At 37.1% G+C, this 25,345-nt stretch overlaps 2 protein-coding genes across 5 annotated transcripts in view; both read right to left on the reverse strand.

Annotated features, from left to right (window-relative positions):
• LOC139760782 (uncharacterized) lies at window positions 1-22,277 on the reverse strand. Its single transcript, XM_071684371.1, has 7 exons — window positions 21,504-22,277; window positions 16,990-17,133; window positions 13,181-13,402; window positions 8,451-8,625; window positions 6,019-6,126; window positions 4,892-5,030; window positions 1-1,549 (listed from the first exon to the last, which is right to left on the reverse strand). The coding sequence occupies exons 1-7, from the start codon at window positions 22,275-22,277 to the stop codon at window positions 1,429-1,431; spliced, it is 1,683 nt and encodes a 560-aa protein (XP_071540472.1). The 3' UTR covers window positions 1-1,428.
• Window positions 21,173-25,345, reverse strand: part of Tbca (Tubulin binding cofactor A) — a 10,517-nt gene continuing 6,344 nt past the window's right edge. For all 4 annotated transcript variants that reach the window (XM_071684384.1, XM_071684382.1, XM_071684381.1 and 1 more), the window contains exons 3-4: window positions 23,688-23,812; window positions 21,173-22,931 (exon numbers count right to left, since the gene is read on the reverse strand). In XM_071684384.1, coding sequence (XP_071540485.1) covers window positions 22,854-22,931; window positions 23,688-23,812 — 203 coding nt within the window. In that variant the 3' untranslated portion in view covers window positions 21,173-22,853. The remainder of the gene's footprint in view (window positions 22,932-23,687; window positions 23,813-25,345) is intronic.

The raw sequence follows: 25,345 nt of genomic DNA on the forward strand, positions 1-25,345 counted from the left end.
TATAAGGCTCTACATATATCTTTTACTAACTTTAATGAAACTTAAGATTAGTTCAGAAAATATATTAATTAAACAATATTTGATAATGGTTAAAACTCATTATATAAACAATTATTAATATATGTTGTTTAAACTGTGCACATCTAATAAGATGTAACAAAACGGCATCATTTTGGATGATTAATCATAAGTACTAAAGGATCCAATATGTATATGATTAAGTGTTAAAAATACATAGCTTCTATTTCTAGTTTTAATACAATTACTTCTTGTGCAACATTAAGATTTGTCTATAATTACTGATTAAATATTTTCTACAAAGCAATGTTACCCCTTGCTTATAACAGCATTCCTGTTTTATTCATGAATAGTCGAATATTCTTGAGAAAGAATATACGAACTAGGTCAAAGGAAGCAAAGTATAACATCTCAAGAATAATGGAGAACATTGTAACTGAGTCTTAATATGTATACAACATAAAAAGGCACAATACATGTAATACTTTAATAAGAATGCAGCAATACTTATTTTAAATCCTACTGACTGGATAAACATGAACCCCTAATATAAGATGAAGTGAAGTATTTCAAGGTATTTGCTAGCAGTGCATGAAATATAACACATATGATCATGGCCAAATAGTGAATCAAGCCTTGATAGTATGTCAAAGTTAACACCATTCCTAATGATGCACTTGATATCACTCCTACTGGATGGTGTGACCATGAAATAAAAAAGTATACAACTGAAATCTCCAGCTTTACTACAGCTTTAGGATACAAATTACTAATGAACTAATATCAACCTTCAGGAGGTATGTTCGAAGTTGCATAAAAATTAGGTGATGTATATATATATATATTCCCTGGGGATAGGGGAGAAAGAATACTTCCCATGTATTCCCTGCGTGTCGTAGAAGGCGACTAAAAGGGAAGGGAGCGGGGGGCTGGAAATCCTCCCCTCTCGTTTTTTTTTTTCCAAAAGAAGGAACAGAGAAGAGGTCCAGGTGAGGATATTCCCTCAAAGGCCCAGTCCTCTGTTCTTAACGCTACCTCGCTATCGCGGGAAATAGCGAATAGTATGAAAAAAAAAAAAAAAAAAATATATATATATATATATATATACATAGAAATTTCACTTACATATTCAGGCTTAATTTTAACAAAAGGGATAATAATAGTTAAAAGGAATATACAAATGATACCATATAAATGAAAACTCAAAATTCTCAGTTTTGCAATTTTCAGTAAGCTGTATATTCAAAGACCCTTCCTATGTGTGTCTCCACATTCTTTGTGAAAACTTCCCACTGAATATGGATATTTCTTATATAAAGTAAATGAAAATGAGTAAATTCATACAAAATTTCTTACCATTAAGGTACAAAATCTTTGCAGAAACTTGAATGACTGTGCTGGTTACACATCTTACCTGTTCTGAAACTGAGCCCAAGCAGGTATGGGATGATCTGTTGGAATAACCCAGTGAAGAGGAAGTGATGAGGCAAGGGGGGTTTCATCATCTGTGATAAACTGATCCCACTCACACCTGTGAAAATACATAAATTCACTGTAATTCAATGTAATTATTGATGGGATGATAATTAAGTGGTGTAAAATTGAATTAATGGTAAGGTAATGGAAAACAAACATTACCTTAAGCAGTTGAATCATAAGAGGATTAATGTATAAGAAATATACTTAAGAATCATATAAAGAGTAACATGAATTATAAATGGATGGCTAGATGATGACTTACCAGTTTTAATATATAAAAGGTGTATAGAGTAGGGATGGTGGAATGAAAGCATGAGGTTTCACTGTGATAAGACAGGGAAACTGTCTGGAGACTACTAAGCCATCAAGTTTGGTTAGGTTTGTGTTGTGGCACAAACTAAAATGGATCATACTAATGAAATATCATCTTTAACTACAGAATTACAAAACTATAAAAGAAACCAGACCAGATGGGATGCATTATTAGCTGATGGTTTTGGTCTTCCAAACTAAATGAACACTAAAGTGAATAATTCTGTAAGGTATTTTGTGCCTATATATGGGTATGTTTGAAGGAATAGTGGTTCCAACAATGTTGTATGGTTGCGAGGTGTGGACTATGGATAGAGTTGTGCGCAGGAGGATGGATGTGCTGGAAATGAGATGTTTGAGGACAATGTGTGGTGTGAGGTGGTTTGATCGAGTAAGTAACGTAAGGGTAAGAGAGATGTGTGGAAATAAAAAGAGCATGGTTGAGAGAGCAGAAGAGGGTGTTTTGAAATGGTTTGGTCACATGGAGAGAATGAGTGAGGAAAGATTGACCAAGAGGATATATGTGTCGGAGGTGGAGGGAACGAGAAGAGGGAGACCAAATTGGAGGTGGAAAGATGGAGTGAAAAAGATTTTGTGTGATCGGGGCCTGAACATGCAGGAGGGTGAAAGGAGGGCAAAGAATAGAGTGAATTGGATCGATGTGGTATACCGGGGTTGACGTGCTGTCAGTGGATTGAATCAAGGCATGTGTATGGGGGTGGGTTGGGCCATTTCTTTCGTCTGTTTCCTTGCGCTACCTCGCAAACGCGGGAGACAGCGACAAAGCAAAAAAAAAAAAAAAAATATTTCATAGAGGCAATTAAGTATGAATGAGTTAGGAAAGATTGACAAAGAGGATATGTGTGTCAGAGGTGAGGTGGAGGGAACAAGGAGAAGTGGGAGACCAAAGTGGAGGTGGAAGGATGGAGTGAAAAAGATTTTGAGCAATCGGGGCCTGAACATACAGGAGGGTGAGAGGTGTGCAAGGAACAGAGTGAACTGGAATGATGTGGCATATTGGGGTCAACATGCTGTCAATGGACTGAACCAGAGCATGGAAAGGTCTGTCGGGCCTGGATGTGGACAGGGAGCTGTGATTTTGGTGCATTACACATGACAGCTAGAGACTGAATGTGAATGACTGTGGCTTTTTTGTCTTTTCCTGGTGCTAACTCACTGAAGCAGGAGGTAGCAATGCTGTTTCCTGTGGGGCGGGTTAGTACCAGGAATGGATGAAAGCAAGCAAGTATGAATATGTACACATGTACATATATGTATATGTCTGTGTATGCAAATGTATATATGTTGATATGTATATAAGCATATATATATTTTTCTTTCTTTCAAACTATATATATATATATATATATATATATATATATATACGGATACGTTGAGATGTATAGGTGTGTGTATGTGCTGTGTGTGGACGTGTGTGTATATGAATGTGTGTGTGGGTGGGTTGGGCTGTTCTTTCATCTGTTTCCTTGCACTACCTCGCTGACGCGGGAGATGGCGACAAGGCAAAATGAATAAATAGATAAATATATATAGGAGAGAAAGAATACTTCCCACATATTCCCTGCATGTCGTAGAAGCGACTAAAAGGGAAGGGAGCGGGGGGCTGGAAATCCTCCCCTCTCATTTTTTTTTAAATTTTCCAAAAGAAGGAACAGAGAAGGGGGGCCATGTGAGGATATTCCCTCACAGGCCCAGTCCTCTGTTCTTAACGCTACCTCGCTAATGCAGGAAATGGCGAATAGTATGAAAAAAAAAAAAAAAAAAAATATATATATATATATATATATATATATATATATATATGTGTGTGTGTGTGTGTATGAGTGGATGGGCCATTCTTTGTCTGTTTCCTGGCGCTACCTCACTAATGCGGGAAATGGTGGTCAAGTATAATAAATATAAATATGATCTTGTACATATTTAATAACTCATGTTACTATACTCTCTTTATAATCAGGCTATTGCCACACTGCTGTATATGAATAATATTTCTATTTATCTATCTATTTCTCTCTTAGCTGTGGTTTTGGTGCATTATTACATGACAGCTAGAGACTGTGTGAACGAATGTGGCCTTTGTTGTCTTTTCCTATTGCTACCTCGCGCACATGCGGGGGAAGGGGGTTGTTATTTCATGTGTGGCAGGGTGGCGATGGGAATGAATAAAGGCAGACAGTATGAATTATGTACATGTGTATATATGTATATGTCTGTGTGTGTACATATATATGTATACGTTGAGATGTATAGGTATGTATATGTGCGTGTATGTGGGTGGGTTGGGCCATTCTTTCGTCTGTTTCCTTGCGCTACCTCACTAACAAGGGAGACTGTGACAAAGCAAAATAAAGAAAATAGATATAAATAAAATCTCTCATGCCTGTTCCACCTGGAATTCCCTCAAAATGGTGGCCAAGGCAAAAGAGTCTCTATAACTACTAAACTTCAGTGAAACTTCTTAGCCTTTACTGCCTCACCCTTAACAGACCACTAGCAGAGGGCAACTCTAGCATAGTATTTGCTGAGGCTTCTATCTAACGTTCTTCTGTTCCTCCTGAACTACTATCTAATGCTCTTTCCAACTATTTCTTCCCAAAATTTCTACCTAATGCTCCAGCCTGAATGTTCCTATCTACTGCTTCTATCTACTGCTCCTACCATCATGCCAAAAGACAGGGCTACCACATAGTGCCCACCACAGGAAAATCTAGAGTTATGAAGAATGAGCTTTTTGATTTAAATGTTGTCAAGTGTTATGTACAACAAGGAGAGATTGTACATTTGTGGACAAAATGCCAGCAGTCCACAAGTTAGTGAGGCAGAAAAAAAAGACAGCTACCTGGGTAATCTTTCATTAAATTATATTTAATGTTTATGATCTTTGTCACCATCTACCAGTACATATTACATCCTAAGCTTAGCAAATCAATCTCCTGCATTAATCAAATTCATCCTATACAGAGGGAAAAAATATTGCAGTAATTCAGTCCTTGAAAACTCTACCCTCCGCTAAACTCAAATTTTATGAATATATCCCGTTTTTAAAAACTGTGTTATTTACCTTCTTTTTATTAGCATATCCAGAGAGTGATCCACAGAAGTGAAGGCATCCTTAGTTGGTAAATCAAGGGGAGAATAATCACCAAAGAGTATCTTCTTAATAACTGCTTCTCGCCTTGTAAAAGCACTCATTTCCCTACCTGTTTTAATGCACAGAAAGAAAAAAAAGGCACTATGACAAGGAATTGTATGAATGCATAAAACCTAAAATTATGATAAAATAATACTTGATCCAATTCTGAATTGTAGATGTGAAACCCAAGTAGATGTAAGTGAAAAAATAAAAGCTAAAGAAATGGAAAACTTGATTAGAACTCTATTGTTGAAACTGGGACTAACAGAATATCACATGAATATGCGAGAAGGATACATGGTGTGAAAAAATCATTACAATGGCATGTAGATGAGTGTTTTATAATGGTTTTCTCAAACAAAATGTATGGCAGATGATGGAGGAAAACAACAACAAAATGGTAACTATGACATTACAGCAAGGAGGGCTAGCCCTAAAAAAATATGGATGAGAGGATCAATTAGGGTTAAGGATATTTCAGATGATGTACCCTAGAGAATGACTTGGGGCTGATTACAATGGAAATATTTCATGTACAGGGACAGTGTGCACGTAGAAATATTGGTCTCGAGGTAGAAATCAGCTGTCCAAAATGAAAAAGAAGGAAATCCTTATGAAAAAGCAAAAGTTCATGTTTCATTAAAATACACTGGGTATGGGTTGAGGATCTATACCAATGACTGAAGATGCATATACCAGTTCCATCCTCACAGAAATGGTGGAGGATCTGATGATATAGAATAGGAAAAGAGTGAGTGGGTGGAAGGAACAACAAGAGGTGGAAGTGAGAGATACTCTGAGCAGGGCCTGAACATGCAAGATGGTGTAAAGTGTGCTTAGGAGGGAGCAGTCTGAAGAGATATGGCAAACAGAAGGCAATGTGCTGTCAGTGGGCTGAACCAAGGCATCTGAAGTAGTCAAGAGAAACCACAGAAAGATCCATAGGGTTGGTTGTGGTCTGGTTTTCATACTCATCAGTGTATGTAACAGAACAAAAATATATAAGGACAAATGGTCACAGAATTCTGACAATTATTTACGAGAACACAAGTTACCTGCAATAGAGCACTGGTGTGATGCACTTTCTTCCATCATGACATGAAGAGTTTGTTCTTCCAATTCATATTCTTTCATCTGGTTCTTTACTACCTCACTAACATTCTCTGAAGAAAGAGAACTCGTAAGTCTATACATCAGTTTATGGCTTATAATTAATAGGGCAACCCATTAAAGGATTGTTCTAGTCTAATTTTCCACAAATTCATGCTGTATTTTCTTTACTCCACTATATGTGCATGTTTTTACCTACTTCTCTATACTAACATTTATCACACATTCATATCACTTCACCCTTAATCTATCTTTTCACTTAAAATCTGGTATTTTCATGACCTGTTTTTCTGTCATCTCAACTCTATACACCTGTGCCATTCTTCATGAAAAGATTTTCTGAAAGTCTGTGCCTTTAAATCAATTGCGCTTGACCTTCCAGAAGACCACATCAATCCTGACTTTGAGCACTCATATGCACTCTAGGGATCTACCTATCCTTCAAAATACACATTACCAGTGCTTCCAAAACCCTTCCCTCATTATATGCACCCCAAAATATTAACTCATTTTAAATATTTACAAAATATTCAAGGATTATTTCATTTTACTTTACTCAACATTATTAATATCCACAATAAATTTGATTTCCAAGCAATCACAAAATCCAAGAGAATAAATCACTAAGCCACTCCAATTACTGGTATATAAAACTGCCATGTCTACTGGGTTTCTATTTGAGATGGAGGCTAACTCAGCTACGAAGAAAATCAGTTTGAGATGGAGGCTAACTAAGCTACAAAGAAAATCGCGGCATCAGTAATCATAGAGAACTGAAATACTTGATTAAGCTAGCAACATAACCCCACAAATGAATCCTTAAGCTGAAGCAAGTCTTCACAAGGAGAAATCCTTGATTTTACCAAGCTCACTATCAATAGAAGGACTATCCCATATGTGACTTTACAAATTATTCCACACACATATCCACTACCATTCATGACTGTCCACTGGTTTAAGATACTACCTATCAGGCAACCTATCTTATGCTAATAAATGGCATTAGGAAACATGTATCTAATTCTGATATACATTGTCTAGATCACAGTATTTACTTCAACGGTACAAAATGATTAATGCATGTGAGTAGCATGAAATTAATGTAAGATGTTACAAGCATCACTACACATTAGTGCTGAAAGCATACCTCTACAAAAATTCTTGACTGTCATCTCCTGAGTCCACATTAATATTATGGCAAATCCACTATAAGTATGTGCCTCAATAAACTTGTCCAATCAGCAGGTGCCAGGATAAATACAGTGTCCTAAAAAACATTGGCCACCCACCAAATATCTTCAAAGGTGATACACAGCTAAAATTTATTGTGGGTACTAGCATGTGATGCTCTCAGGCTGAAATCACTATATCTGGCCGCTGAGGCAAGTGTTTCCAATGGTATGAGCATCAGAAACCAGCCTCAGGCTTTACTTCTCCAGGTTGCCATTTCATTCTGGGAATTTCCCTTCTGGGTGCTGTATTTCTTTCACCTGTACTTCAAGATGGTTGGCATCTACTTTTCTAAGGATGACAAAGCTTACATTATTGCCTGAAAGCAAGAAAATGTGGGTACATGTGAGGTTTCTAGGTGAACTGGGTGCTCAGTATGCACAATCATGTGGATGCTTCTTACAACATCTCATCAATGTCTCACCTCATGCTGGAGATCAAGACCCTATGGACCCAAAACAAGGGCCTAGAATACTTCAGGAACCTACCCAATTCCATGCCCAGATTATCTGTAAGAGGTAATCAAGGCCAAAGGAGAGATGACAAAGTACTAAAATGTAAGTTTGACACCTTTGAAAATGCATGTGAAGATTTTTTTGCAGAAACTGTATTCTCAAGTTGAGCAAATACTTTACTTCAAAAGAAATAGAAAACAATTCCCATTTGCAGACTTTTTTGATGTTTCATAAGACACATCACTAGCTCTGGATAACCATAATGCAGCTTCTCAAAGATTCTCTAAAATACTTCCCAAAATTTCCTCATGTTTAGTAAAAACCTTTAAGGTTTGTAAATCTAACATCCTACATAAATCACTGGGCACAATGTGGTTAAAACATGATTCTCTACACAACCCCCAACCATATTCATTTCAATGCAGACCTCAAACTCACTCTAATTGGACATTAATGGTCAACTATAACCTACTAGTTTAATTTGCTTTGGAAGATAAAGACTTGGTGACTATTACGTATGTTTCTGAAGGCTGTAATGAGTTTGCTCACAAAAAGCAGTAGCTTACATGGGCAAAAACTTAAAAGTTGTCAGATCTCATCATATCACAGGTTGGATAGGCTTGCTGATCATACAACTTTAAGGCGTACATGCTAATCATACAACTTTAAAACATACTTGGAAAGTGGCTTACTTATTGTGGAAGCAAAGTGCTGATCATTCTGTGGTGTGGATGAGTGACCCTTGTTGGTACGTGTTAAGCGAAGAGTAATAAGAGATTCTAGTAGCTGTTGCATCCTTAATGCCTCATTCTGTTTTTGTCGCACTTCTCCCAAAATACCATCTGCTTCTGCTTTAATGGCCTTCTCCTGATCAAAGAAAAATGTTTCAGAGTTTTTACACGAGCAGTGAAGTTTTTGGAAATTCTGTTTTGACATATTATTCGACAAAAATGTTATTGGATAGGTTACTAGAAAAGTGATCCATCTATTTCCTCAATATCACAAAAGCTTCTTAGATCAAAATGCAATAACAGTTGATAGCCCTCTGAATCCATGCCATAGTAAAGTCTTGTCCACCCAATCTCAAAATTTTCAAAATTTTGAAATGAAGAGAAAAAATACCATAATCATTCAAAACCAGCATGTCACAGACATCTAAACCTTAGAAAAATACCTAAACAGTTACTTTTTGATGTATTGTCACTATATAAGCCCACAGTATGCCCATGACCAATTGTGTCATCCTCCACTCTTGGTTTTTCCTCCGCCTCAGCAATGATTATTCCTTTAAAATCTTGATGAAAATCACTCCCAAGATATTTGATTGTCTAAATATGACATCATTACTGTGGCTAGCGAGTGGGTTGGCAACATCCTCCTACCATGGTCTTCTCTGGGTAAATGAGCTATGTGTATATTTCTGCAAGTTAGAGTTGCAAGTAAAACATGACTCTAGTAACGTGATTCCCAACCTATTTGCAATGTTACAGTGGCATGCCAGTGATATTGCCCAAGTGTGCCACGATATCAAAAATTAAGATTAGGCCTTACGTGCTTTAAGAAGAGAGAAGCAGAACACCTCTCAGTGGAGTAAGACCTGTGAGTTGCTCTGTCATCAGTGTTATTCAAATCAGTAGGCTCTTCTCACAAAGACAGGCCCTATCATTTCATTAACCTTGTGACTAATACGCTTATTTTTTCATACTATATTGCAAAAAAACCATGTAATTGTATCAAACCTTTATCAAGAACCTTTTTTTATCTATGAGTATAAATTTTCACAGAATGTTTTATTTCATAATTCAAATTTTGAAATCCTTGTTGGGTAAAATTTTTAGAAACAAAATATACCTATGGAAAATTTTGCATTTGAATGGCATGAAAGTTACAACTGTAAACTACTTATGCCAATGAATAAACTGGAATTAATTGGTTACTTTCACTAGTAATACATTTTACAAATAACAATACTGAGATGGCATTTCGGTTACAGGGTATCAAGTGTCTCAAAAGTTCTTTGTTGCTTAAGGTGTGCTGTTTCATAAGAAATGTTAAGAATCACATTCTAAATGGTAAAGGAACTATAACATATTGTTTCCTTCAAATGTGGGCCAGGAAATTCAGAAAATATCTTGTATACAGGTAAGTTGTCCTGATCATTTATACACTTTACATAGGACTTAAAGAGTTAAATGAAAGGAATTCATGCTTAAAATATCACACTACAGCAACAAAGTGCGTAAGACAAGAATAAATAGGAACATTGGTGAAGGGGACTAATGGGGAGGTAATAATAAGTAGTCGTGAAGTGAGGAGATGGAGTGAGTATCTTGAAGGTTTGTTGAATGTGTTTGATGATAGAGTGGCAGATATAGGGTGTTTTGGTCAAGGTGGTGTGCGAAGTGAGAGGGTCAGGGAGAATGGTTTGGTAAGCAGAGAACAGGCAGTGAAAGCTTTGCAGATGAAAGCCAGCAAGGTAGCGGGTTTTGATGGTATTGCAATGGAATTTATTAAAAAGGGGGTGACTGTGTTGTTGACTGGTTGGTGAGGATATTCAATGTATGTATCATTCATGGTGAAGTGCCTGAGGACTGGCGGAATGCATGCATAGTGATATTGTACAAAGGCAAGGGGGATAAAGGTGAGTGTTCAAATTACACAGGTATAAGTTTGTTGAGTATTCCTGGGAAATTATATGGGAGGGTATTGATTGAGAGGGTGAAGGCATGTACAGAGCATCAGATTGGGGAAGAGCAGTGTGGTTTCAGAAGTGGTAGAGGATGTGTGGATCAGGTGTTTGCTTTGAAGGATGTATGTGAGAAATACTTAGAAAAACAAATGGATTTGTATGTAGCATTTAGGGATCTGGAGAAGGCATATGATAGAGCTGACAGATGCTCTGTGGAAGGTATTAAGGGTATATGGTGTGGGAGGTAAGTTGCTAGAAGCTGTGAAAAGTTTTCATCGAGGATGTAAGGCATACATATGAGTAGGAAGAGAGGAAAGTGATTGGTTCCCAGTGAATGTCGGTTTGCAGCAGGGGTGTGTGATGTCTCTATGGTAGTTTAATTTGTTTATGAATGGGGTTGTTAGGGGGTGAATGCAAGAGTTTTGGAGAAAAGGGCAAGTATACAGTCTGTTGTGGATGAGAGGGCTTGGGAAGTGAGTCAGTAGTTGTTCACTGATGATACAGCACTGGTGGATGGTTTGGATGAGAAACTGCAGAAGCTGGTGACTGAGTTTGGTAAAGTGTGTGAAAGAAGAAAGCTGAGAGTAAATGTGAATAAGAGCAAGGTTATTAGGTTCAGTAGGGTTGAAGGACAAGTCAATTGGGAGGTAAGTTTGAATGGAGAAAACTGGAGGAAGTGAAGTGTTTTAGATATCTGGGAGTGGATTTAGCAGCAGACGGAACCATGGAAGCAGAAGTGAGTCACAGGGTGGGAGAGGGGTTGAAGGTTCTGGAAGTGTTGAAGAATGTGTGGAAGAGAACTTTATCTCAGAGCAAAGATGGGTATGTCTGAAGGAAAAGTAGTTCCAACAATATGGGTGGGGGAGGGGGTGAAAGTTCTGGGAGTGTTGAAGAATGTGTGGAAGGCGAGAATGTTATGTCGGAGAACAAAAATGGGTATGTTTGAAGGAATAGTGGTTCCAACATGTTACATGGTTGTGAGACGTGGGCTATAGATAGGGTTGTGCAGAGGAGGGTGGATGTGTTGGAAATGAGATGCTTGAGGACAATATGTGGTATGAGGTGGTTTGATCAAGTAAGTAATGAAAGGGTAAGAGAGATGTGTGGTAATAAAAAGTGTGGTTGAGAGAGCAGAAGAGGGTGTATTGAAATGGTTTAGTCACATTAAGAGAATGAGTGAGGAAAGATTGACAAAGAGGATATATGTGTCAGAGGTGGAGGGAATGAGGAGAAGTGAGAGACCAAATTGGAGGTGAAAGGAAGGAGTGAAAAAAATTTTGAGCGATCGGGGCCTGTAAATACAGGAGGGTGAAAGGTGTGCAAGGAATAGAGTGAATTGGAACGATGTGGTATACCAGGGTCGACGTGCAGTCAATGGATTGAACCAGGGCATGTGAAGCATCTGGGGTAAACTATGGAAAGTTTTGTGGGACCTTGATGTGGAAAGGGAGCTGTGGTTTCGGAACATTACACATGACAGCTAGAGACTGAGTGTAAATGAATATGGCCTTTGTTGTCTTTTCCTAGCACTAACCTTGCGTGCGCATGGGGGAAAGGAATGCCATTTCATGTGTGGTGGGGTGGCGATGGGAATGGATGAAGGCAGTAAGTATAAATATGTATTCATTTATTATACTTTGTCGCTGTCTTCCGCGTTAGCAAGGTAGCGCAAGGAAACAGACGAAAGAATATGTTCATGTGTATATATGTATATGTCTGTGTATGTATATGTACATATACATTGAAATGTATAGGTATGTATATGTGCGTGTGATGGCGTGTATGTACGTACATACATGTGTACGTGAGTGGGTTGGGCCATTTTTTCATCTGTTTCCTTGCGCTACCTCGCTAACGCAGGAGACAGTGACAAAGTATAATAAAATAAAATAAACAGCAACAAAGGAAAGTGAAGTAAGCAGGACAAATGCTTAAAAAATCAAACTATTCCAGGCATACAGATACATGAAGTCATATGGACACATTTATGACTACACACATATGTCACACTACACATTCTAATCCAAACACCATCTCTTCTATGTATTGGGATAATTTTATGGTTTTCTTTAAAAATCTTTTTCTACTGACTATATGAATCAAACTTTAACACTAGTTATGTCATTTGATCCTTTCTACTACCTTAGCACTGATCTCTCTTTCACTAAATCCATAAAAAACATATCATGTGGCTTGGTGAAAGTATCCCACACAATCATAAGTACTTAAATTTTCTCTTTGTACATTACACTCCATTGCCAGGCTAAACTAATTTCTCATCACACCACCATCCTCAAAAACAAATTACCTCCAGTATAAATCATTCCTCTTTCACCTTCATCTGAAATATCGTTAACCCTGAACAATTCATAAACTAAAAGTGTCTTATTTTTCAAGGGCTACCTCTTCTCTTATTCTGTTCACTCATATTACTGTCCTTTTACTTGAAAGATGCTCTATGTGGCCATAGCACTTCAAAATATTTTCATCTATGAACCTTTCCAATACTTTCTTCACCTACCAAAGTTTCTCCTTTCTTTCTTATCTAAATAATTTCCTTATATGATGGGTTTAAACAAACAATCCATATCTATATCTATAAAATATAACTGAGCATTAAACAACTGACAAATGTTTTACAGAAAAAGAAGTTTTACCTATGACAAACTATAAGCAGGAATTAACTGTATCTGTAATCCTAAACGAGCAAGAAAAATCATAAAATGTGCTTACCCTCCTTTTCTCCTCTCCCTCCATCTTTAACTTCTCCCTCCATGCATCAATTTTCTCTTCCTCTTCTTGTCTTGCTTTCTTATAATCTTCTTTCTCAAGTTGTATGTTCTTTGCTCTCTTCTTTAGTCTCCTTCTTTTCAACCTACGCTGTGTAATCAACCTTTTTACAACCCTAGTAAAGGTCTCATCTTGGAAACAAGTGATTATTTCATTTAACTTCACCTGAAGAGAAAATGAAGTGTAGATTATTTTCAATTCTTATTTTAAATCTTTAAAGAATACCTACAATGGGAAACAAACAATCTTTGATTCTTTCAGAGAAACAATTTTACAAGGCAGAAATCCCAATGTGTAATGCTTGTGCCAAATGGAATAATTTTGGGAAAAATGCAACTACCAGCTGTCAATCACTTATGTGACCTACCAGGCTTAACATATTGGCCATCCTATGTGACCAATTACAGGTCAAATGTGTTTGAAAGAGGGAAGGGAGAGAAGAAAGGAAGGACTTCCTTGTCATTCTTAATATGATAGACAAGAAAGGAAGGACTTCCTTGTCATTTTTAATATAATGCTTATGAAAAAGAATTCTCAAAACCTTGAAGATTTTCTTCTCGCCTTTCTCCTTAATAATGATGGATGGACTGGGATTTTGAAAATGAAGTAGTGTATGATACTTTATAGTATACATAATATTTTATGATGAACATATATAAAAATTTGTAATTTCTAAATAGTTTATAAAAAATAACTTGTTATTTTATAAATATATTTCATTAGGGTTAAAACATGAATGACAGTATCAGGATGAATCATGAAGAAACAACACCAACTTCAGTCCTAGGTCTTGAGGTCTCATTCAGTCATCAAATATGTACATAACTTCATCAAAAAATGCTAACCACATCAAGTTCATCTACCATCCTAATTATAACTTTGAAGGACATTTTCAAATGGACAGCAATAAAGTTTTTGACCTCCAACTGCTGCTCTTGTGATGAATACTTAAGGCCTTCATGACATTAATGGCCTTCCTCCTGTGATGAATAGTTAAGGCCTCATGACATAAATGACAGAACTTCTCTACTTTTTGAATGTCTGTACACCCAATATGGATCATTTAGGGTAGTTAGCCCTTGTTCTTATATTCTGTTAAAGGTAAACAGTTTTCACAGGTAAAACTGAGGTAACTGCTAAACACACTAAAAAAACAAACAAACAAATACTGACAACTCAGCAATATATATACCGTGCCAGTATTCTGTCTAAACTGAGACAAGGTTGAACAGTTGTTCAGGATGTGAAGAGAGGTCCGACCACCAGCAATGGAAATGATATGTATGAAAGCCAGTAGTATGCAATAAAGCCAACATTAAACTTCTAAACAGTACCTCAGATGCATCTGCATGTGAAAACCCCCAACAGGATAAATTTAACTACATGCAGGGGCATGTATGACAACCATAAGAGAGTTAAAATTGGAGGCTCCAGTCATGGTAAAAAGTCCTTATCAGGACCAGGCCTTAACTGAAATACAAAGATTTCAAAGAATGGAAAAAAGTGCAGACAAGGAAAAGTATTAATGAAATTTGAAGGAAGTGAAAAATTTATCTTGAATTTTGAAGGAAATGAAAAACTTGTCTTAACAAATTCTGAAGGAAGTGAAAAACTTGTATTTTAAAATGTGCCAGGTCATAGTTATTAGGAAAGATGTGAGAGGTGTAGAGTTCCAAAGCTTCAAGGAGTAAGGAAAGAAACTGTCATCAATATGTCAAGTTGACCTATACTTTACCATAGTTTCGTTCTAAATAAAAAGCCTCAAAAAGCATGAAAATATTATGCTGCATTTAATTGCATCTTCATGGTGAACATGAATTTCATCAATTGTCCTTTTTTCTTTTCTACTGACTGATATTCCATAAAGAAAATTCATAGGTACAATTCAAATAACTGCAGCTTATCTATCAGAATAAACTACTACAAAAAAGCTAGACTGTCTAAATGAGGGGAACTTATATTGAAGAATGTTTCATTATCAAGATTTCAGGAAAAATGTGAAAACTTGAACATATTAACTGGTAAAACATCTTTAATGCTGCTTCCTGTTCCTCTTAAAGGATCTGTCCTGCACCAGAATTTTAGTTTTATAACCTCAAACAAACCAAAACCAGCACTATTTAATTTTTCAGGTGAATAAGAGCAACAGATTAGAAATAGAAGATCCAAAAATTTCAACTAGATCCTACAGGAAATCCCCTCTGTGATGCCATATTTGCTTAGCAACTCTAGCAAAGAGACTGGGGTATATTCTGAATCAGGTATGTTGAATCTTAAGATCTTAGCAATACAGACACCCCAAACAAGTGTTAGAGAAATCCAAGGTTTAGTGCACTTTCTTGCCTTTGTAACCGCAGCCAAAATAAGCTTTTCATCCCTCAAACTAAGGTCATAACTTCTTAATGGTAGTGTGTGTGTGTGTGTGCGTGTGTGTGTGTGTGTGTGTGTGTGTGAGTGTGTGTGTGTGTGTGTGTGTGTGTGTGTGTGTGTGTGTGCCAATTTGTTAACTGGAAACTAATCTAAACATCGGACCAAACGAACTAAGCTAAATCTTTGAGATTCATCTCCATATGAATCACATGCCTCAATAACAAACTTTTGGACACCAGATTTCAAGAAAGAAAAAAAAGGTGCATCAACCTACAAAAAACAGGATGTATGATCCGTTACATGAAAAACTTTCGCAAACAAGTGACTGAAGATGAACTCCAGATACAGACATTACTAAAATCCACTAGGGGGGAATAAATGATTTTGACTTCATACCAAAAAATCAATCTAAGGTGCCCTTTACAGAAGCAGCTAACCAAGAATCTGTGAGATAAGGTGAAAGTATAAGCTTACGAGAGACATGAATGTCTATAAAGAGTGGATTCAAGAGGAACATGAAAGTAGCTATGGTTGCTCATTTCCTAACACCAACTGGATACTAATCACAAGCGCTAATGGCTTGTCTATCAAACTGCCCTCAATGTCCTGTCACCATTCAAGACCATGCTACATTACAATCTCCTACTTGGGAAGCTATGCTGTCTCTTGATGTTTCAGTGCCCTTTCATTAAAGTAATTTATGAGATCTATTAGAAGCTACTAAAAGAAATGAATGAAAACTAGTAAAACTGTAATCATAGGATAATGAAATTACAGCAATTATAAAATGATAAATGTATATGGCTGAAAAAGAATGTCACTGAAAAGGATAAAGAACATTTTGTCTTCTGACCATCCACTCATAATTTTATAGCCATAGTGAGTTGTGGATACTCTACAGAAGCACAATCTCAAGCAGGATCTAGCTTGCATCCACCTGCTTATATCCTACTGTACATAAAGCATTACTCCTCTGTATCCATAAGAGGACATGTAGAATACAGGTTATCTAAATAAATTTCTTGAAATCTGGATGTGGGTTATGATGAATTAAAAGAATGTAAATGGGAAGCAAGAAGTAGTTAGCATATAGAAAGGATAGGTACAGATCTATACTGGTATGATATACACTGGAAGATAGGTCAGAGTAAACCTAGGATAATGAAGAAAAATAGAGTGGGAAATATGTGGGTAAGTATGGCGGAGCAATGATTAGCATTAGAGTCTGCAAGTCATCCTATTAAATATGGATTTAATGTCTGTAATATGGATGAATTAATAGCTTTCATTTACTATCACATGAAGATTATGATCCAAAGGATGAGTATAATTCCCATAATTCAATTACCTAATTTTATTCCAAGATAATGAAGCCAACATACCTTGATCTGCTCAACCTGATGAACCATATCCTGCCACACATCCTCTTCTGCACTGCTTCTTACCAGCTTCATCTCTTTCTCCAACTGACACAAATTATTAGTCAAAGTTTGGGATTCAAGTACCATCTTTTCAAGGTCCATTAACTGGATGTAGAAAAGAAAAAAGGACATATTTAGATATAAAAATGAGATCAGGGAAAAACTGAATCATGGAGATACAAAACTTGTGATACAAAAATAACTGTACACGTGTGCCTTGATATACATTTGGGTTTGTTGTCTTGAAACCTTAATGTAGAGCTAATAACTACACAACAAAACATATTTTCTTGTAAGGTCCAATCCTGTAACCAAAGATTTGAGCCTAAGAAAACATTTTGACCCAGAACCATTGGAATATTAATGGCAAGCCATTGTGCCAGATAGTTTTAGGGGATTTTCCTTAATTCATCCCAGGGCCTGATAGCTTGAAGTGGACAATGAAAATGAGAATATCCAACATTCCTTGCATCATCCCAGGGCCTGATAGCCCATCATCTCACGTCAGATGTAACATGAAAAACTACAGCCAATAAGAATAGATCACTCACATGGTAGTCAAACTTTGTAATCAACAGAGATGTAGCTAGCACGCCATCTGGTAAACAAGTCTTAGCTACGTCTCTTCGTTGTATAGCAACTGACTGTCATATTTCTTTCTTGTATCTCCCCTGATGATGTGATTATTACACGAAAGTGCACTTGGGAACTTATCGTGTTTCATTTTCCCCATGGACTCTCGGAATATACTTGATCAGGTGCAAAATTGTGATCATTTCCACAACAGACTGCATACTTGCCCCTCTCTCCAAAACTCTTGCATTCACCTCCCTAACAACCCCATTCATAAATAAACATCCATGAGGAACATCAAGCACCCCTGCCGCAAACCGATATTCACTGGGAACCAATCACTTTCCCTCTCTTCTTACTCGTACATATGACAGCTAGACACTGCGTGTAAACAAGTGTGGCCTTTTTGTCTGTTTCCCTGGTGCTATCTAGCTGAAGCAGGGGGCAGCGATGCTGTTCCCTGTTGGGCAGGGTAGCTACAGGAATGGATGAAGGCAAGCATGAATATGTCCATGTCTATATATGTATAGGTCTGTGCATGTGTATGTATATGTATGTACAGGTACCCCACCGAATTTCTGGCAAATGATGGTTTGGCACCTCCTTTAGTCCAGACAAAATCATGTGAGGAACTTGAAATTACCATGGCCATCAGACTAGTTTACTGGGCGGCCACAGATAGCATTTTGTGTAGGGCACGCTCATTTACATTCTTTAAACTGCACGTGATCGTGATACTGCAATTCTGTGAGATTCTTAGCTTATTTTGCTTAAATCTAACCCTAGCTATGGATTCCAAGACATATGAGTGTTAGTCGTGGTGTCAAATGTAAACACCAGTCCATATCGATCTAAGATAAAGTAGAACTGTTGAAAAAAATAGACGGGTGTTTCAGTGCATAAGCTGTGTGACATCTACAGTATTGGTTTAACCAACTGTTTATGATATAGAGAAGCAAAGGGAAAAAATATTGAAATTCTATGCAGACAGCAATTCCAAGAAGCAAATGACCACTAGAAAAACTAAGAAAGATGTTAAGAGTACTGAGCACAATCGAGTGATGATGGAATGGTTTTGGCAGTGTCGGAGTGATGGAGAGGACTTGACAGATAGCATGATAATGGACCAGGCCAAGTTGTTTCACAAAGAACTGAAATTACAACATGAGCGTGACTACAGTGAAGGATGGCTTCAAAGATTCAAGAAGCGTCATGGAATTTCCATGAATAAAGTGTGCAAAGAAAAGCGGTCTGCAAACCAAAAAGGAGCTAATTGGTATGTGGATGAATTTATAAAACTTGTAGCTAATGAGCATCTCAGTCCTGAGCAGGTGTATAATGCAGATGAAACTGCATCATTCAGGCGATGCACACCTAGGAAAACACTAACACAAGACGAAGAAGACAGACCCCACAGGATTCAAACAATCTAAAGACAGACTTACCATCTTAGGGTGCTCAAACATTTAACATTTGTTTAATTCAAATTTCTAGCAGGCTATGGTATACTTTAGACACATAGGAGATGTATAATTAGTGGGTTAAAGGTGTCTTGATGAATTATCATTATGTGACGATGGTTGGTCCAGCAAAATGGTTAATTCAGCAAGGCTTTGGAACTAAGAGTGCTGGAAAATCGGTGTTGTACCTGTATATGTATGTGTATGTATATGTAAGTGTATGGGCATTTACATATATATGTGTGTACATAATTGGATGGGTCATTCTTCATCTGCTTCCTGGCACTATTTCGCTGATGTGGGAAACAGCAATTAAGGATAATAAATAAAAATAAATTTAGCGTTAATGGAATGGCTTTGATTAGGGCCTCAGTTGCCCAGGCCATCTCAGAATGAATAAATCTTAATCAACTTCAGTATGTTTGTTGGACCCAGTTTTATGGATTAATAGCCAATGAGATAAACAGAGGTACTGCACAAGTTATGAGTCATGTTGTGTAATAATCAAGAAGCCTGACATAGTTAAAAAAAAGATTGCAAAGCTTTGTTTTCTGAGGAAGAATGAAATTCTGCAGTGAACAATGTTTCATAACTCTTAGGCTTGTGGTTCACCTTCGGCAGCCAGGTATACTTAAGCAGGTTGCATTTTCTTATAACAGACAGTCACTATCATGCAATGTTTTTCATGTAATATAAGAATACTCTAGTCCATTTTGTCAGAGTATCACTATCAACCTATATTGTTTGCAAAGCTACTATTCACAGTAATCTCACAGTTATCATTTAATATTTGAATAAATTAAATAACTTCAAAATATAAGTACATGTATCTTGAAACATCATGTAAATCATTCTAAAAAAATTTTCCATTCAAAAAATGAGGTAACATTCATATTTTACACAACAACATTTACTTTTTGTATTTATTTATTTATTTATTTTGCTTTGTCGCTGTCTCCCGCGTTTGCGAGGTAGCGCAAGGAAACAGACGAAAGAAATGGCCCAACCCACCCCCATACACATGTATATACATACACGTTCACACACGCAAATATACACACCTATACATCTCAATGTACACATATATATACACACACAGACACATACATATATATCCATGCACACAATTCACACTGTCTGCCCTTATTCATTCCCATCGCCACCTCGCCACACATGGAATACCATCCCCCTCCCCCCTCATGTGTACGAGGTAGCGCTAGGAAAAGACAACAAAGGCCCCATTCATTCACACTCAGTCTCTAGCTGTCATGCAATAATGCCCGAAACCACAGCTCCCTTTCCACATTCAGGCCCCACACTACTTTCCATGGTTTACCCCAGACGCTTCACATGCCCTGATTCAATCCACTGACAGCACGTCAACCCCGGTATACCACATCGATCCAATTCACTCTATTCCTTGCTCGCCTTTCACCCTCCTGCATGTTCAGGCCCCGACCACTCAAAATCTTTTTCACTCCATCTTTCCACCTCCAATTTGGTCTCCCACTTCTCCTCGTTCCCTCCACCTCCAACACATATATCCTCTTGGTCAATCTTTCCTCACTCATTCTCTCCATGTGCCCAAACCATTTCAAAACACCCTCTTCTGCTCTCTCAACCACGCTCTTTTTATTTCCACACATCTCTCTTACCCTTACATTACTTACTCGATCAAACCACCTCACACCACACATTGTCCTCAAACATCTCATTTCCAGCACATCCACCCTCCTGCGCACAACTCTATCCATAGCCCACGCCTCGCAACCATACAACATTGTTGGAACCACTATTCCTTCAAACATACCCATTTTTGCTTTCCAAGATAATGTTCTCAGCTTCCACACATTCTTCAAGGCTCCCAGGATTTTCGCCCCCTCCCCCATCCTATGATTCACTTCTGCTTCCATGGTACCATCCGCTGCCAGATCCACTCCCAGATATCTAAAACACTTTACTTTTTGTAAAAATTCAAAACTTTTCTTCTTTATGCTGACTTCTATTCATAATACCCAGCTAACTGTTGCTCTCATTTAATCCCAAGAATGCACTAATTTTTCTGACTATTTTGTGTGAAGTATCCCTGGATACAAATATGAATAACAAAGTTTTTCTTGACATCAATCCTTTATTGAACCAATGCAAATGCTCTAAATCATAATAATCAAAAGAGTACAACAATAACATTTTTTCCAAAAACACATTTACATCAATAAATAAGCCTTTCTGGGAGAAAAACTCCAAAGGAACATTTACTTAAATTTTCTAATTTAGTTCTGTAAAAAATTATTTCAAATGATGTATCATCAAACTAAAAATTACAAATAATTCAAAGAAATATACAAAATGTAACTACATCTAAAAATTATACCTACATTTTAATGCATGATAAGAAAGAATAACATTAAAGTTAAGATACTATCACATACAAAGAATCACCTTTACAGTCCTCTCCATGGGCGCAAGTTTCCTTGGTTGTGAAGGCTGCCGGTTCTTTATTCTTTGCTGAAATTCCTTCAACCACTTCTCATCCTCTTCTTCCTGTGTTTCTGCTTGTCCTAATGGAACTAGGTTGCCACATACAGAATCTCTGGATGTTTGTAGCAAAGAAATAGGAATTGCTTGTAGATGAGAACCTCCTTGCCAAGAAGAACCAGTTTTCATATTGGTAAATTTACTGCAAGATTGCTGACTTGGGGGAACAGCTTGACATTCAAAAGACATGGGAATGTGCCTAATACTATCAGAAATAGGAAGTTGAGGCTCTGAAAAATGAGGAGGTGGTTTAGAAAAATCAGGTGGAGGTCTCAAAAAACTGGATGAAGAGAGGCTAATGCCTTCATATACATGAGGTGGGTCATGGTAACTATGAAAAGTTTGGGAAGATGGCAATGGCTGGTTTTGCTGACAGTACTTATCAGCAGCAAGAGGAGGAGGATAATATGGGAAAGTTTGATTCATATCTGCAGAAGTTTCTGAAGGAAGGACATGAGGTGTTTGCACTTCTGAATGGTACATTGGAGGGTTTCTTGGTTCTTGTGGAATGTAAGCATGGTGCTCATATATAACAGGTCCTGCTAATGATGGAAATTCTCTTTGTGGAGGTCTCACTTCCTTCCTAACTGATGGACCACTCCTTGGCATGTCTGGCAATTGTGACATTATTCTTGAAACTTTCAATTCTAATTTGTTTCCACTATTCAATAATTTCATAAATTCATGATACGAGATATACTAAGTTTGTTTATCACTGTAAATTCATCTCTTTCCATACATATATTAATAACTTTTCAATATAAAAAAAAAAACAGCACTTAAAAAGTGGTATCAATGACTGAAACGCAATATTTCAATTTCATTACATATCCTTCAGTTTCAATGTATTCCTCTGAACATAAGCATTATTTTAGAGATATAATTCACTTCATTCACATTCCGTAGATTAAAGACAAGTTTGACTTAGTAAAGTAATATGTAAAGAATGAATTACAAGAAGCAATTTAAAGGCTGTAGCATCATGGCTGTTTTTAAGGCATCTAGTTATCACAACTGCATTCAGTTATTCTGATATCATTCACATACTAATTTCCACAAGTAATTTTCAAACCACCTTGTGAAACAATGCATTTAAAAATTTTCTTGTGCTCTGTTTCACATCAATTTCTTTCACTTCACGATAAAAGCAAACAATTCTTGTAGAGCAAGAAATCTAAATTAGTAATAAGTAAAATTTTCATGCATATAATGTGCTGCTGAACTGCGACATCAACTCATTATCAAATACAAGATCTATGCAGTGATGTGAGCACTGCAGTCCTCAATGGTGGTCTTAGCTGCCTGGTATTCCTCTGCTTCTTCCAACTCTGTCTGTAAAAATTAATGACACAGTATAATAATGTGTAACAAATATCAAAATAAAAGTTCTTGAATTATTTAATAAATCATCATTGGTAAACAAACAGTAACTAAATAATCTTATAGATCCAAAAATCATTTCTTCATAGCATCACACTTCAGTTCCATGATTTATTCCCTTCAAAAAAAAAATCCCATCTAAACAGACCATCATTCTTCCTATGAATATTTCTTCAGCATGCATAAAACACTTAACCCCTTCGCTATGTAATTCGATTTAGGGAGTTGTCTAAAAATAGCCGAATATCCACTGAAAATGGTAAACCCTGTTCATTATTCTTATAACTTTTCCATCTTTATCTTTAAATTTACAAACTTGACAGGAAAAACACTTTGAAACAACCAATCTTCATTTTAATGGTATAATTAATGCCAATAGGACCAAATTATACAACCATATCTACAGTAACACTCCAGGAATCTCTTGCTATTCTCACACCCCTCACCAATCTCTTCTCTATAAAGCAGAAGTTTCATCATAAATCATTATAACAACAATGAACCAACCTATCATGAAGATAAATGAACCCTCTTTACTAAAGGTATTATTTTGTTGTTGATATACTCCAAATTCATATCTCCTCTTCGGTTCACTTTTAGAAAATCCTCTTAGAAACTGCATTATCCTTGTTCAAACAGCTTTAAACATGCTTAATCTTATGGACAATATTTCTAAGAAGAGCAAAACCTTCAAAAAGGTGAGTGTACCTCTGCATCCACTATGGCCTTAAGATCTTGGTATGCTGCATTCAATCGTTTTTGACAATCTGGAATGACATTTTGTGTTTCCTGAAGTAGAAGATCTTGCTTTTTGATGTAGTAAACTTCTTGACCTGAAATAGGATATAATAAGGACTCTTTAAGAACTATTTCTCTAAGACTTACACTTTCTTCCTGAAACTCTGAGGTTAGAAGTACAGTACCCCTTTTTCCATACATGTTTGCAACTTCCTACATTAGCACGGTAGTGCCAGGAAAAGATGAAATGACTTCATTCATTCACAATCACACTTGAGTTGACATGTATAATGCACCAAAATCAGAGCCTCTTATCACAATCTGGCCCTACAGATTTCTCTGTGGGTTTTCCTAACCACTTTATATGCCCTGGTTCAACCCACAGACAGCATGCTGTCCCATTTATTGCTCTATCCCTTGCATGCCTGACACCTCCCTAAATGTTCAGGCCCTGAACACCCACAGTATCTTTCAATCCATACTTCTAAGTACTCCTTGGTTCCCCCCTTTTCCTTATTCTTTCCACTTCTTACATAAAATACTCTTAGTCATCCTCTCTATATGCCCATACTATTTCAGCACAGCCTCTTTAGCTCTCTCTTACATACTTCTCTTATTACCAAACTTCTCACTTACCCTATCAGTTCCTATTTGATCAGCCCTTTTCACTCCACATACTGTCTTCACACATTTCAGTTCTAATAGACCATCATTTATGACCTAAGCCTTGCATTCACACAATACCAATAAGACTACTAAACCATCAAACATACCCATATTTGCACATGTTATTTTTTCAAGCTTGTTTGCAGTTTTCTGCAGCAGTGAGGTAAAGAATACATAAAGTAAAGAAGTTATTATATATAACTGTAATATAATGGTGAATTAATTCAGATATCCCCTAGGAAGTGGTAGAGGAAGGGTTTTTGAGAGAATGCATGTATCATGCTTACTGTTTCCCAACAAAAAAAAGGAAATATATGTAAAATAAAACAGTTCCTCCACCACTCCTGGGGATCTATTCATTAATTCCATACCAAGTAGTAGTTTGTAGCCAGCCAACGACCAGGAAGGTATGTTACCAGTGCTACCTGCCTGGGTATCAGGAGGGATAATGACAGTTACGCAGTGAGCAAGCACTTCAGTGGTTGTCAAGTTGCACCCCTCTGACCCAGGTAGATGTCTTTCCTCTCTGCCTCACCCACACTTAGACTACTGGCTCTCTGTCCACAAACACAAAATCTCTCCTTGTTACACATAATACTGGACAATACTTAATTCACACAGCTCATTCTTCATAACCCTAGATTTTTCTCTGGTGAGTACTATGCACTAGCCCTGCCTTTTGGCAAAATGGTAGGAGCAGTAGGCAGTAGTAGTAGGTAGGAACATTTAGGCAGCAGCATAAAGTAGAAACATTATGGAGTAGTAGGCAGGAACATTAGGTAGACAAATCTACGCCTGTTTAGCTGGCCGGTTGAGACAAAGGGGGTAAGAAGTGGCCTGCGAGCCTCACATTCCTACTGCGGGGTCCTTTTGGAAGCTGAACATCGTGGCTTCCAAAGGAAAAGGGGCATTCATTATTGACCTTTAAGTCTCTGGCATTCACTTTGCACTTTCAGCTGCAA

This window comes from Panulirus ornatus, chromosome 38 (assembly GCF_036320965.1).
Source record: "Panulirus ornatus isolate Po-2019 chromosome 38, ASM3632096v1, whole genome shotgun sequence".
Lineage (NCBI taxonomy): Eukaryota > Metazoa > Arthropoda > Malacostraca > Decapoda > Palinuridae > Panulirus > Panulirus ornatus.

Coding starts and splice junctions, on each gene's coding strand:
- LOC139760782 (XM_071684371.1), bottom strand. CDS start 22,277: ATGAAATTATTGAATAGTGGAAACAAATTAGAATTGAAAGTTTCAAGA. Junction 13,403..16,989: donor ATCAGGTTGAGCAGATCAAG/GTATGTTGGCTT, acceptor TTTTCTCTTCAG/GTGAAGTTAAATGAAATAAT. Junction 1,550..4,891: donor GATATGCTAATAAAAAGAAG/GTAAATAACACA, acceptor GTATTTTCACAG/GTGTGAGTGGGATCAGTTTA.